This window comes from Nuphar pumila, chromosome 12 (assembly GCF_984573655.1).
Source record: "Nuphar pumila chromosome 12, dmNupPumi1.hap1.1, whole genome shotgun sequence".
In the NCBI taxonomy this organism is placed as follows: domain Eukaryota; kingdom Viridiplantae; phylum Streptophyta; class Magnoliopsida; order Nymphaeales; family Nymphaeaceae; genus Nuphar; species Nuphar pumila.
The window spans coordinates 4,873,672-4,889,067 of record NC_143260.1 but is presented as its reverse complement, the minus strand read 5'-3'; the positions used below and the strand labels follow the sequence as shown (position 1 = coordinate 4,889,067).

The window sequence follows — 15,396 nt, the reverse complement described above, 5'->3', positions numbered from 1 at the left end:
GACCTCACCAACAGAGCCCACACACAATTGGTGGTAAACCCCAAAAGTGGGCTACCGTGTTGGCTTTGAGGTGGAGTCATGGAGAAGGAACCCTCCCACATTAATTGATCACCTTTATCTCTTACATAAGAGAGAACCTATGCCACAAGACAAGATGATGCAACCATATTGTATTCTTTTTACATTCTCTCACTCAAAGATTGATGCCATGAATGATGAATCCAGCAGGCTAGACTCAAGATGGATAGCCTCCTAGACTTCAAAACAAACAATGGTTTTTTTGTTTTTTTTATGTAATTGTAATAAAGAATTGGGTAATGTACATAGAGGAGCCTACCATATGGCAAAATTGTGGTAAGTGGCTTTAGTTTTCAAATATTTAAGACAAGCACCTGTTTTTTCAAGAATTTGCTCGGATTGAAACAGTCACAAGAGCAATTTTCTTAGAAAAAGAGGCATTTATCTTAAATATTTAAAAATTGATCCCGCTAAACGTAAATTCACCTTACATTGTGCGGTTATATGAAAAACAAAATGGTTAAGTTGATTAAGAGTCTTTTCTTGTAGTCCACTCTAACCCAAAAATTGATCTTTTAACCCTTTTTTTTTTCACCCGACCTCAAGGTAAGACGTCACTGAAGCAGGCGTTTCTTTCTTGCTTTTCACATGATGACCGACTCGGTTCCAATGTCAATTTTATTTGAGGAGACTTGCAAAACAAGCAAGTTGTTTATTGTACAAAGACCAAATCTGGTATGCATCATTCCACACGGACTCTCTCTTCTCTCTCTTTGTACCTATATATGTAAGATTTGAAGATTGCTTTGCCTTCTTCTCTGATGCTGATATCTTGGTTTGGTTGGTGTCAGAAAGGCATGTGATGGGAGTAGGAGTGGTGGTGGTGGTGAGGGGTCAAATAATAATAATGAGATGAAAAACTGTGAGAGCCAGAGCGTTTGCAGTAGCAGAAGCTGCCCTTCGTGTGGCCACACCATCCAACGCCAAGATGGTGATCACAAGGTACGTGCATATCGAGGAGACACCCTCTTCTCTTCCTTGTCTTTAGATTTGAGAGAGAGAGAGAGATCAAACAAAGTTTTCCTCTCTTCTATTATGTTTAGAATTCAAAATTATTGATAATTTGAAAATTGGCTCACAAAGTTTTCCTGTCTTCTATTATGTTTAGAATTTAAAATTATAGATAATTTGAAAATTGGCTCTCGGTTTGATGATTTGATCTCTCTTCGTAATACTAACTAATTTGAAATTGAGGCTCTTTCTCTCTCACGTAGAGAGAGCAAAGCCGGTTTGATCTCTCGCTTCGCGATACTAACTAATTTAAAACTCTCTCTCTCTCTCTCTCTGTCATAGAGAGAACAAATCGACTTTGTTCTCTATTCGTAATACTAAATAATCTGAAATTTAGCGCTCTCTCTCACTCTCATAGAGAGAGAAAGTCGGTTTGGTCTTTCTTCGGAATACGCAATAATTTGAAATTTCTCTCTCTCTCTCTCTCTCATCGGTCGTAATTGTTAAAGAGGAGTCTTTTGCGCTTGATCTGCTCCTAGGCCCTATTGAAATTAGACGTTGCAAGCGGTGGAGACTGATCTGGAAGACATGGTTGCTTACTACTTAGTGGTTTGTTTGGATGGCACGCAATGATGCTACTTTCCGTCAAATTCCGGTCATCCTTAACAATCTTGTCCATAATATCTTGGTTGATGTATACGCGATTCTACGTATGCATCTTAGAGACCTCTCCTTCCGTCTGAACAACGTTCACTCATCGGTGGTTCCTTCTTTTCTAGAGGATCCTGGTTGAGTTTGGCTTTGTTGTTTGTTGCTAGCTGGCTGTAGTTTCTTTTCCTTTTGCTTTTGTTTTTCTATATTTTAGTTTTGTTTTCTATTTTGTTGGGTTCAACATTTTGTTGATCTTCATGTGTGATAATGTTGATCCTCTTTCGGCTCTCTCTCATCGTTTCTAATCCAACGGATCCTGGTTGTGCTTGGCTTTGTTGTTTGTTGCTAGCTGTCTCTAGTTTCTTTATTCTTTAGCTTTTGTTTTTCTATATTTTAGTTTTGTTTTCTATACTGTTTGGTTCATGGGTTCAACATTTTGTTGATCTTCATGAGTGGTAATGTTGATCTTCTTTCGTCTTTCGTCTCTCTCTCTCTCTCTCTCTCTCTATATATATATATATATATATATATATATATATATATATATATATATATATATATTATAGAGAGAGCAAAGTCGCGTGGTTGATCTCTCTTTGTATTACTAAAAAAGCTGACAATTAGCCCTCTCTTTAAGGTATTGATTGAGTAAATAATTTTTAAACAAAAGAAACAGGTTATAGCACTTTACAATTTGCCTGGATTGCCGGCTGGGGTGAAGTTTGATCCCACGGATCAGGAGCTGCTTGAGCATCTGGAAGGGAAGGTGAAGGCTGACGTTTCCAAGCTTCACCCGCTGCTTGGTGAGTTCATCCCACTGATTCAAGGAGATGAAGGCATCTGCTATACCCACCCGGAGAAGCTCCCAGGTTTGTTCCTGTATAAATTACTACTATTTACTGTCTTTCATCCATAGATTAAAGAATGAAAAGCATCTAATATATTAGAAATAACCACGTTAACTAGTTTTTTATTGGTGTTGTTGATTCTGTTCATGCTGTCCATTAACAGTTTTTTTTTTAATTCTCAAAAGAACACAAAACAGTTATATTAAAGGAAATAATGTACGATATAAAAATAATAAGTGGTGACAAAAGGAGGCACCAGAATAAATTGATAAAAATTATCACAACATACACGAAACATTCTCAGACATGATCAATGCAACAAATATCGGCATCAGAATTTTCTTGGCCAGCGAAATTCTTGGTATAAATTAAAACTTGTTTGGGGAAAATATCAACAAGATATCAGCATGTTCAAAGTTTAAAGTATAAGCAATACTTAAAAAATAAAAAAAGTATAAGCAATATCTCATAAGGGGCACTTTTTTTTTTTAATTATTGCTTTTTCAAAGTATATGTACTTTTGAAGCTATGGAGATAAAATCATGATATTTTCAATTATCGACCGTAATTTTGACTATATTGCAATAGATACCTTGCGTACAAATAGGGCTGGTAAACGAGCTGAACAAACCGAACAGGTCATGTTCGTGCTCGGCTCGTTTACCAGTGGATTGTGCTTGTGGCTTGGCTCATGTTCGTGTTTAGCCAAGCCGACCTCATGTTCGGCTCGTTCCTGAGTGATATGAGCTGACTCGTGTAAAAACATTTCATGTTATTTATATATGAAATATTTTTATATTAGACTTGAAAATATTTTATATATATATATATATATATATATATATATATATATATATATATATATATATATATATATATATATATATATATATATATTCGTTCATCCTTTTCTTTATATATATATATATTGCATTCTTCTTTATATATTATATATATCAAAAAGTATATATATTATGAATATGCGCTCTCATTACACTAGTTGAACTGTACACCTTGTGTTTGGGCTTGACTCATTTAAGCTAAATCAGCTGCTATTGTGGCTTGCCTTGCCTACTAAACAAACCGATCACGACGAGCCGAAAGTGAGCTGAGTCATGAGATGCTTGGTTTGTTTATCAGGCGCCCTACGTACAGATCCCTCTAAGGAGGTTGAAATGGATCATATTTTGATCCATATTATCATCCAAGATAAGCTTTTGGTTCTCTTTAATGAAGGGTCGAGTAGAGTTTTCTTGATGTTCACGCAAAATACAATATGAGCTGCCCTCAGGACCCGCAAAAGAGTCCTGCTTTAGTTTGATAAAAATTAAGGGTGTCAACGGGCCTTGTTTACCAGCAACCGACCCGAACCAAACCCTGTAGGGTTCGGGGATGGTGATAAATAAGAAGACCCGGGTCCGGACCCAAAGGTCCGATTAATACATGGACATGTGTATAGTGCATGAAATTTATGTCAGACCCAGACCTGATCCAAGTTTCGCTTAATTAAGACCCACAATTTTTCAATGTAAAAATAATAAAAAAATATGGTTTTACCGGGTATGGTCTGGGTTTGTTTCATGTAGTTCTTATCGTGTCCGGGTATGGTTTTTTTATAATGGACCCGATTAGAGCCATGTCCGGATCTGATACCATACTCAAAAATCTGGTCCTGGGTCCGAAGCAAACCCGACCTGTTCACTCCCTTAGATAAAATAATACAAAACCCTAATTAACCAACTTGTTTTAGAATCATTTAAAACTAAAGGTGGCCAATATATAGCTAATAAATAGTTCTCTGTCGTCAAGGAAGGTCACGACCCATTTCACATGCAAGGCCTAATTATTCCCTCAAATGTCATGTTGGCCCCAGAACTTTGTCATTCTGAGGTGTATAGTGTCTTTAAACTGAACAGAAAGGGGGCAAAAAAAACCTTGGCATTGCTTTTTCATGGAGGATTGGAGGTACCCTTTTGGATAAGTCCTTTATATAGAGAAGAGCACAAGATAGAGCTTAGTGCTTTTGTCCAGATTAAGTCCCTTTTTTTTTGGCTAATTAAATCATTTTTTTCTAGAGGTCACGTTTTATGGGCACTAGCTTCTTCATACATGTACTAATAAAAAATTAGATATGTTCTGTGAATTCACAAAAGAATGCAAAAAAACCTTTTGCAATTGGTTGGCAAACAGCAACGGAACTCGTTTTCCAAACTACTAGCTTGATCATGCAGTTACCTTTTCATATTTAGACAACTTGCCCTTGAATTCAGAAAGATTCTAGTGAGTATCATAGTGAGAGAAGAGCACTACTAGAACACCATTTACCATAGAATAAGATAGCCTTCTTCAGTTTTTGAAGAGGTGATGTTGATCAAAAGGAAAACGTGCATGGAACTGGTTGATGGAGTAGGCTCTCTTATTTTTCATTCTGGCAAAAAAAGTCTGGGTAAAGAGGCCATCTTATGATCAGAACAAGAAAGTTGTATAGTTCCAGTTCAGTAGCTGAATATAGTCTGCCAAGAACTTAAATAAGGGCCAGTGGCCTCTTCATGCATGCAGAAGGTGAAAGGTAAGGCCATCCCTAGTGCACCCCTTCTTAGTACCCAGAGTTTGGCACTGAACTAGGTGATGTATGGATGTGTGCGCTCTCTTGGACATCCCATGATCGATTTCACATATGGACAACCTTGCAATAAAACCAAAAAGAGTGACTTCTTAGTGAACCATGAAGCGTTTTGTTATATATATATATATATATATAACCCCACCACCTTGTATGTACAGCCTGTCAGCTGTGGGGCCTAACACAGCAGATGGTGGGTCATCAGGTGCAGCAGCACGTTTGAGTGTGCAATCACATCACACTTGATCTCGATTTGCTCCATAGGCACAAACCCATCAAACGGAATGTGACACCCTACAAGGTTTTCCTGTCGTTTGAAGAAAAAGAATAGTCTTTTGCCATGAGCCCGAGCCTAAAAAAGGCACGACATTTTGTTATGAACTTTTGTAAAGGGACATACAAAGTTCCAAAAATGAGGCGTAGCGGTTTTATGATTGGACCCTTTAATTTAAAAGGGAGTGTGAATTGTGACTAACTTTATTCATTACCAATGTGCCGCATGGCACGTGTTGTGGCAGTGCCTTGGTGATATGCATTGCTATGTGAAAAGCTCATGTTGATGGCACAATGCAACACAATATGCTTGTTAGCAGCTCAACAAGCAAGCATCAGTGTGCGCCTAACATATCAAGTGGATCTGCTCAACTCCATGCTCCATGCCACGGAGTCTCTCCGACCACCTGCAGCCAGGTGCCATGACACAAGGGCGTGTTATGTCACCTGCGGCTTATCTCAATTTCATGTTCGCAATCAAAGGCGTTTCATGCTAAATTCATTAAACGTAGAGTATTTTTTTGCACAATCAAACATGGGGAACACATTCACGAAGTCAAAACACTAAAAAGGGCAACTTTTCTCAGGGTGTTGTGTCAGCACCCACGCGAGCTTGCGTAACTTCATGCACATTGAGAATTTTTGAGCCAAGATCAAAATCTTGTTGACACATTCAAATTTAACTAAGACCTTGTGTGGTCATTTTTGCAAAATACGAGACTTCATTCCGAAGCACTATTAGGAACAAAAACTTATGCTTTCCCAAGTATTTTTCATGTTCCTACAAGCATAAGGTAAACTCCCATAACACCTATATAGGGGACTTTTCATTTGTCTTGCTTGTGTTACATCAATCATGTGGTCTTGGCTAGGCATGCAAATTCTTCAGACATCTCTAGCATGTGTGGAGCCCACACTCATTATCATCCATGTCGCTCAACCTTATACCTTGTAAGAGTTTGGACGAGTGCATGTCGAGCAATGATGATTCATTTTGACTATGGAATTTCACTATGTCAAACTAGCAATTGGCTTCGGCTGAAAGTCGAAAGACCTTCTCTACAACAACTGGTGGTCTCTCATGGGGCCCTCTATACACATGTGGGGTGTACAAATCCCAGGACTCATTGTTTGTACGATTCAGTGCCTCTTCAAAATTCAATGCACTCTATTGTCTGTGATGTTTGTTCAGACTCATTGTTGGTTCTTTGACCCTCAATTGTCTGTGCACTCGTCACAGAAAGGTGACGCACCCATCCCTCGTAGGCTTAGGTGCTATACGTCAAAGGCATTGGTACTACCCCGCGATCAACCCACTCGACTTGGCTATATGAAATCATTTTGATGTTTAAGCATGCATGAGATATGCATGGGCCATGGCTCCTGGTCCGCTTTGGCTCTCCAAGGCTTATGTAGCTCATTGTCCAAAGCTTTTGCACTTCTTCAAGAGCGAGTTGCGTGCCCAACAAAGAATCCGCTAAGCTCCATTTCGGCGAGATGAAAGGAATGATAACTTTTGGTCCATGATAGGAGGCATGAGAGGATCAGGTGCAATGTGATTCTACACTTGTGTTGCTGTACCTGACTACCTAGGATATAGCCTGTCAATTGTGGGGCCCAACAACAAGTGGTGGGTGATCAGGACCAGCAGCACATTGAAAGTGTATAATCACATTGCTGTTGATCCTCACTCTACGGTCATACAAGGCATCCAATGGTTGGGTGTTGGGGTCAGGTACAAATTATATTGCACGATTGCAATGTGCCACTGCACCTGATCACCATCCATCTGCTGTTGGGCCCTAATGCAACAAAAGATGGAGGGTGATTAGGTGCTGCGGCATGCATTTGTGCAATGTGATTGTACCTGATCCGGCTTCAGTGGTTGGGTCCAAACACATACAATGTGTTCTGCCCGATCACTGAATCTGCTCACCAAAAAAACATGCAACTACAAATGCTTCAAACCAAGCTACCAGAGATGGAATCATAGTGAAAATAGGAGCAAGGCATAGTAAATTTAGATTCAAGTTGCGATAAAATGACTGGCAAATAACCCAAAAAATCGAGTTTCATCTTGTCATGCTACCAGTTTTACAAAAATTGTGCATTTTTTAAAATTTACAGAAAAAAGTGGAAGGCCATTTTGGAACCGAAACATTAGATTTAACAAAATGATTTTGCCAAATTTCTTTTTTTATCTTCCACTGAAAATTTGAAATAGGAAATGCATATGCATAACTTTTTAACTACAAAAATTTGGATGTTGGTTTCATTTGAATTTTTATTTCATCTTATGTTTTGGTCTATAAATAGCATTAGGTCTTCAAGGATCTGATTTCCTTCCTATTATTTAGAGCTTTATGTTGGTGCAGTCTTCAATAATATAGCAACTAACATAAAATAAAATTTCTTATAAGGTGCCAAAAGAAGTTGGTATGGATTTAACAGTAAAAGTATATACTAAGCATCTAATAATGTGCATGTGATATCTTCAATAGGGGTTAGCATGGATGGCCTTGCTAGGCACTTCTTCCACTATCCATCAAAGGCGTACACAACAGGGACAAGGAAGAGAAGAAAGGTGCAAACAGATGAACAGGGTGGGGAGACAAGATGGCACAAGACTGGGAAGACAAGGCCCATTTTGGTAGGTGGGAAGGTGAAAGGCTACAAGAAGATTTTGGTGCTCTACACCAACTATGGGAGGTTGAGGAAGCCCCAAAAGACCAACTGGGTGATGCATCAGTACCACTTGGGCTCACAGGAGGAAGAAAGGGATGGGGAGTTGGTAGTCTCCAAAGTCTTCTATCAGACACAACCTAGACAGTGTGCTGCCTCTACACGTCCTATTATTTCACCCAAGTCAAAGTTTCATCCTGTGCACACCAACCCAGCTGCAGAGATTCTAGATTTCTATAAGCCTGTACTATCAACACAACCAATGAAAGAAATGATGCAGAATCATCAGTTGAACCAGTTGAACCTGGACCAGTCACCTCGCAGGCCTGCTAGCTATGATTCATCAACAGAGACATTTAACCAAATATCTTCTCCACAACTAACACCAAAATTACCTTTACATGTTGACACAGCATCATTCTTGACCTAACCATGACTCTTGACTCTCTCTCTCTCTCTCTCTCTCTCTCTCTCTCTCTCTCTCTCTCTCTCTCTCTCTCTCTCTCTCTCTCTCTCTCTCTCTCTCTGTGAGCCATTCTTTCAATGTTTGTACAATAAGCATGATATTTGTTAATGGCTGCCATATTTGTACCTTGATATCTTGTAATGGAAACAGTATTGGATTTGTAGATAAACAGGTATTGCACTAGAAGGCAATCTGCTTTACTTAGAAGAAAGAGAACTCTAGGTTGTGAACTGAAGAAAACTTTCCATCTTACTTCGTTTCGTTCCAAGCCTCACTTTCTTGCGTGTTGGGGAGCACCACATTGTGCATGATTTTTTTCTACTAACTAAAAGAAAACATGCACAATATGGTTTTTATCTTCTCGTGAGTGCATTTGTGAAAAGTTCCCACATGCTTGGTACCAAGAGTGTTGATCAAGTGCGATATGATTGCATACTTTTTGCGTGCTGCTGCGGGAGGGTGGTGTATGTTCTCCCCCGATGATTCACTGAATCCCACGTCTATGTTCGGGGGTCTGGATGAGTGCCACGTATGTAAGCACATGGGGCTTGTATTCCTGTGTATGTTGACATCATTTAGCATCAGAGTTTGGCGTGGTTGCAAAGACTTAAGTACTCTTTCTTGCTATTCTTGACATAAAACGATGGTTTGAGAAAATGATAAAATGCCCCTTCATTCAAAAAAAGGGAAACAAACAGTTCAAAAAAAGGACAAACATGTCCTCCATCCAAAAAGTCAAGGATGATGTTGACTCTTCAAAGTCTACACAGCTAAACGAACCTTAGCCGGCGATCCGATGGTGAGTCGGCGATCTGATGGTGATCCGGCAAAACGAACCTGAGCCATCAAAAATTTATGTTTGAACTTTTCGTCGTCATCTTCTTCTTCTTCCTTCTCCATAAAACATTGTAAAACCCACTCTCTCTCTCTAGAGAAGAAATCAAGGGAGGCAAAGAGTCGGCAATCCGATGGTGATCGTCATCCTCTTTCTACTAGCAGAGGCCGGAATGCTGCTCTCGTCCAGCGGGCAATCGACTGTGGTGGATCATCCACCTTTGAGGGACACCTACAACGAAATCTTCCTCCAGTACACCAACAACGGAGTATGCTGCTCTCGTCTAGCGGGCAACCGACTGTGGCGGCTCCTCCTCCGCCTTCGAGGGACACCTACAACAGAATCTTCCTCCAGTACACCTACAACAGAGTATGTTGCTCTCGTCCAGCGAGCAACCGACTGCGGCGGCTCCTCCTCCGCCTTCGAGGGATACCTACAATGGAATCTTCCTCCAGTACACCTACAATGGAGTATAGCCTTCGGCTTCCCCATCATGAACCTCAAGACTGCCATCGGGATGGCTGGCGACTACAGCCTGATCACGGCGAAGATCGTGCTCAAGGGGCGGTGTTCGGCATTGCGATTTATGAAAATTGTGTCGCGCAAAAAAATGGCAAATCGCAAAATCGAGTAGCGATTTATGAAAATCGCTTAGCAAAAAAATAAATAAATGGCAAATTGCTATATGATTTTCCATAAATCGCTATATCGAGTAGCAAAAAAAAATGGCAAAACACTATTGATTTTCGTAAATCGCTATATCGAGTAGCGATTTACGAAAATCACATAGCGAAAAAAATGGCAAATCGCAAAATCGAGTAGCAATTTATGAAAATTGCACAGGGAAAAAAATGACAAATCGAGTAACGATTTACGAAAATCGCAAAGCAAAAAAAAAACAAAAAAAAATGTGAGAAAGGTTGTTACGAAAACCTCGAGCAAGAAACAACCGAAGAAAACATGAGCACCACGATTTAACAAAACACTTTATTGCTCTTTTTCGATAGTTACAAGAGGGAAAGAAAAGAAAAAATTTATACAAGGCCCCAAAAAAATTTGGCTCGGGAGGCGCTGCCCCCCCCTCCCGCCAGGAGCTGCCCCTTCTGGACCGCTGACCGCGCAGCGAGACCCGCACTGAGGGGAGCCCCCGGACCCTCCTTCTGTAAGGGCAAAAACTCTGAATCAAGTTCCACAACTCATCAAGTTGAATGATGCTACCTATGCTGGGGAGAGCCCCCAGACCCCCCTCCTATAAGGACAAAAACTTTGAATCAGGCTCTACAACTCATCGAGTTGAACGATGCTACAGTCAGTGTGCAGGTCAGTCGGTGCTTGATGGAGCAATGTAGGATCGTCTGCTGGATGTGCACAGAAGCAAAAATTGAAGGGAGAGAGTGTGAGAGGGTTGATGTTCGTGGCTTTCTCTAGGGGGATTCCTTTCTCAAATAATCTTGCAGTGCAGGGACTGTGTCTTAAATAATCATCTTCGGGGTACTTAAGTCTTTACAACCACTCCTTTTATAGAATCATCATTTTTTTTGCACCAATGGAGGAGAGGGTAGTTAAGTCTTTACAATCGCATCAAACTCTAATGCTAAGTGATGCTGACAAACATGGGGATATGAGCCGCACATGCTTACATATGTGGTGCTCTTTAGGGACCCCCGAACATGAGATGTAGCTACCTCCCTGTTCGGGGGGGGGGACATATAACCTGCTTCGTGCTACTGCACCTCATCACCCACCATATGATGTTGAGCCCCACAAAAGCGCACAAAAAGTGTGCAATGACATTGCACCTGATCTGCCCTTGGTGCCAATATGTTTTTCGTAGTATTGTCTCAAGCTATGTCACAGGGATGCACCATTTTGGCCTTGTGTCCCTGGTGGCACGAGGGCACACACTGATTTAGATACTGACACATAGATGTAATTATTCTAAAACACTTTAATGTTTTTAATAGTTTTTAATAGTTTTTAATATTATTTCAATAAAAATATATTTTAAATTTTTAAAAGATTAAGAAAATATCCTATTTTTCAACCAAAAAAAAACAAATTTGTGAGTTGAAACCTGTATCACGTGTGCTTGCGTCTTCATTTCTCCGTGATATAGATCTCAAGGCTCATCTTTCTACGAACAACAACATGCTTGGAATCGTAAGATATGCTTTGGGTCTGGTTTTATATAACTAGTTATAAGGGAGGTTTTTTAAATCAAGGAACATGCATGCTTCAAAGAGAGGATCAGGTGCAATGTAATTGCATACTTTTAGTGTGTTGCTGCCACGGATGTTGGGCGGATGTTAGGTGATGAATGCAATCACATTGCACACATCAAGTGTGTTGTTGGATCTAACGACCACACATCTTTGGGATACAACTGTGACCTATGGGGGGCAACAATAGATGTTTGACGTTCAGGTGCAGCAGCACACCAAAAATGTGCAATCACATTGCACTTGATCTTCCCTTCATGCTTCAAGAAGCAGTAGTGTAAAACTCTAGCCCCTAAAGTTGCCTATAAGAGGTCATGGCCATATCATGTGCCTCAAGGATATATAAATGATTAATAAGAAACCATAAGGGTTTGTTTGTGTGTCATCAAAGAGGGTGCCACGATAACTTTTTTCGCTCTTTCCTTTCCATAGAAAGAGATTTGACCCCCCCCCCCACACACACACACACACACGCCACCACCATCAACACACACACACACACTGGAACACCTTCCGCTGAAAAGGGGGATCCTGTGTATTTTGGGCTCTCTTTTCTTGCTGAAAGAGAGTCCTTCGTTTGTTTGATCATAGTGGATCCTGCAAAAAGGTACACCCCTTATATAGGTGTGATGCTTGGGTTAGCAGCAGCAGAGAGTCCTTCGTTAGCAGCAGCAAAAACAATTTTGTCTCAAACTCTGTCGCAACTTCGTGATGGCTCAATAGCAGAAATTTTCTATCGCTACTCCGTCGCACATTTGCGACGGCGTTTGCGACAAAATTTTGCCATCGTGAATCTGTCACTAAATTTTTTGTAAATCCCTAATGCGAGCCCCTTTTCTCTTTCTATTTCATCAGTCGGCCGTCTGCCTCTCATCGCCCATTGCCCGCCCGATCGGTGACCTCTCATCACCAGACCGACTGGCGCTCGTTGACCTCCCATCGCCCGCCCGATGCCCATCGACCTCTCGACGACCTCCTCTCTCTTTCTCCTCTAGTTCTCTCTCTCTCTCTCTCGTTGCTCCTCTCTGGGTTTTCCGACGAGCCCTGTTCATAGGTAACCCTCCCCCTTTCCCCTACGGTGTAGCCGCCCCCTTCCCCCTATGGTTGTCGGAGGTCTAGCAGAGGCTCGATAGCCTTTGTCGAGCCCTCCCCACCCATGTGTAGTCGGCAGGGGCTGGTAGAGGCCCCGATCACCTCTATCAGACCCTCCCCTTGCCCTTGATCTCTTCAGCATGACAAGGGGCTCTACACCTATCCTCTTTTTCTTTGGCATGACAGGGGGCTTCGCCCTATTCTTTCGAATGCTGACAGAGGGGCCCTGTCCTCTTGACTTTGCCGATAGGGGACCCCTGTCCTCTTGACTTTGTTGACAGGGCTCCCCCTGTTCACTGCAGAAGAATGATCGACATGAGGAGAAGCCCTCTGTCCTTTTGTTTTCCCTAGCAGTGGGTGAATTCACCCCGTGTCCTCGATAATTTTGACAGGGGGCATTCCTTTTTTTTCCCTAGCAGTGGGTGAATTCGCCCCGTGTCCTCGATAATTTTGACAAGGGGCGAAGCCCCTCTTCCCCTTGTCTTTTTTGCCCGACAGAGGGCGGATCCCTCTGCCAAGAAATTTTGCCTCGGTAGGGGGCGAGACCCCCTGCCTCATGAATGATACGGGAGGGGGCAAAACCTCCCTGCCTTGACCTTACTGCCGGTAGGGGCAGTGCCCCTGTCTGTCTCGCTTTCACCAGAGGGTTGTGTCTCCCTATCTGGGCTCGTTTTCGACAGGGAGTGTCACCCTCCTTGTTATCAGGTAATAAACTTCATTTTAACAAAGTGTCTTTTGCAGATTTATGAACGGATCTCGCTTGTGCCTCGCGACCCATTGTAAGTAAGTGACAAAAATAATGCAAATCGGGTAAATACCCGTCGTGAGTAAGTGATGAATGTGCATCACAGGTTATTTAATTTCTTAGATGCAATACTTTTCTGTTCACACACTCAATTAGTTGTGGATATCTAGGACTGCTTTGATGAAGTTCGAAGATCTTGTTGAGCATGATTTTAATGTATGAAAATAGAAGTGCTCTTATTTTTGGAGTTCGGCTTTCATGCTAGTCATGGTAGTAGTTAGCGGGATATTGAAGTGTGTTTGTTGCATGTACATGTTTGATATTGTTTTGATATGAATGATTTGAATGTATTGCAATGTTTGATGTGATTGTATCCACACTTGCATGAAGTTACTTTTAATTTGATTATGACTTCCATGTGAAATTGTATCATGAAAACATGCTTCAAATAAATGTATCGTGTTATGAATGAGTGTGCACTTGAAAATGAATGATAAGTTATCAATGCTTCAAACATGCTTCAAATGAATAGTTTTGCACATGAAAATGTTAAGTTATCAATGCATGCATCATAGTTCTTATGATTGTATGATATTTTATATGTATATATATATATATGTGCGTATGTGATATATATCAAATCATTACATCTACCACGAATGCATGACAAATTTGATATTTTCTTCATCATAACATTCTGATGATTCTCTTTTAACTAGTTAGGATAATATTTGTAACATCATACGACAAAATGACTGCAAAGCGTAAATGGTGTATCATAGGATAGTTGACAATGAGGTATCGCTTGAATATATGGATGGTGTTGACAGTTTTATTGAATTTGCAATGGCAAGTGTCAGTACAATTGATCCCACAGGTCAGTATAGGTGTCCTTGCACGATGTGTAAGAATAATCAATTTGTAAAACCTTATAGTATTAGACATCACATATACATGAAGGGTTTTATGAGTGATTATCAGAATTGAATGTTTCATGGTGAAGAATTTAGGAATAATTTTGATGCACTGGTGGATATGGTGCACGATAATCTATATGTAAATTTGATATTTGATGTCGCAGGACCAGAACTGGGTTCTGCTATGGGTCCTAGTGATGTACCAACTTGGGTAGAGGAAGAAGCATCAAACTATGCAACTAGTAGATTTTATGATTTACTTAGAGATGATGATGAACTACTTTGGAATGGTTGTGTGAGTCACATTATCTTGTCTGCAGTTCTTCAACTACTGAATCTGAAGTCCGAGTTTAATTTGAGTCAATCATGTTTTGACCGTCTGTTCTCTATTATGAAGAGTATGTTGCCCAAAGATGAGAAATTGCCATAAAATTTCTATCGTGTGAAGGTTATGGTCAACGCTCTAGGTATGGAGTATCAAAAGATAGATACTTGTCCAAATCACTGCATGTTGTATTTCAAAGATCAAAAAAATAGCAAATCATGTCTGTCATGTGGGCATCCTAGGTTTAAGTCAAAGACAATAGGCAATGGTAGCACGAGGTCAAAAGAAGTGTCATACAGGTCGCTCTGCTACTTTTCTCTCACCCTTAGATTGCAACAATTATATATGTCTTCGAGGACAGTTGAACAGATGAGATGGCATGTAAATAAAGTTTACCGTGATAAAGACAAGATCATGCATCATGTTGACGCGGAAGCTTGGAAACACTTTGATCGTGCTCATTAGACCTTCGCAATGAAAGTGAGAAATATTAGGCTTGATTTATATACAGATGAATTTAATCCATTTAAGGGTAGATCAACTTCATACTCGTGTTAGCCAGTATTTGTAACCCCATACAACCTTCCTCCAAGCTTGTGTACGAAGCATCAAAATCTTTTCTTGTCTCTATTGATCTCTTGTTCGACCTCTTCGGGTTAAAATCTTGATGTATATTTAAGATCATTGATTG

The 15,396-nt window shown here is 40.6% G+C and overlaps 1 protein-coding gene across 2 annotated transcripts; it reads left to right on the top strand.

The window, feature by feature from the left end:
* Positions 1 to 836: 836 nt before the first annotated feature.
* LOC149819741 (NAC domain-containing protein 73-like) lies at positions 837 to 8,540 on the top strand. Of its 2 annotated transcripts, none has more exons than XM_089983146.1 (3): positions 837 to 1,020; positions 2,357 to 2,549; positions 7,926 to 8,540. In XM_089983146.1, the coding sequence occupies exons 1-3, from the start codon at positions 931 to 933 to the stop codon at positions 8,534 to 8,536; spliced, it is 894 nt and encodes a 297-aa protein (XP_089839272.1). In that variant the 5' UTR covers positions 837 to 930; the 3' UTR covers positions 8,537 to 8,540. The 2 variants fall into 2 exon arrangements, with proteins under 2 accessions (XP_089839272.1, XP_089839271.1); XM_089983145.1 differs by having other exon boundaries at positions 2,351 to 2,549.
* The last annotated feature ends 6,856 nt before the right edge of the window (positions 8,541 to 15,396 follow it).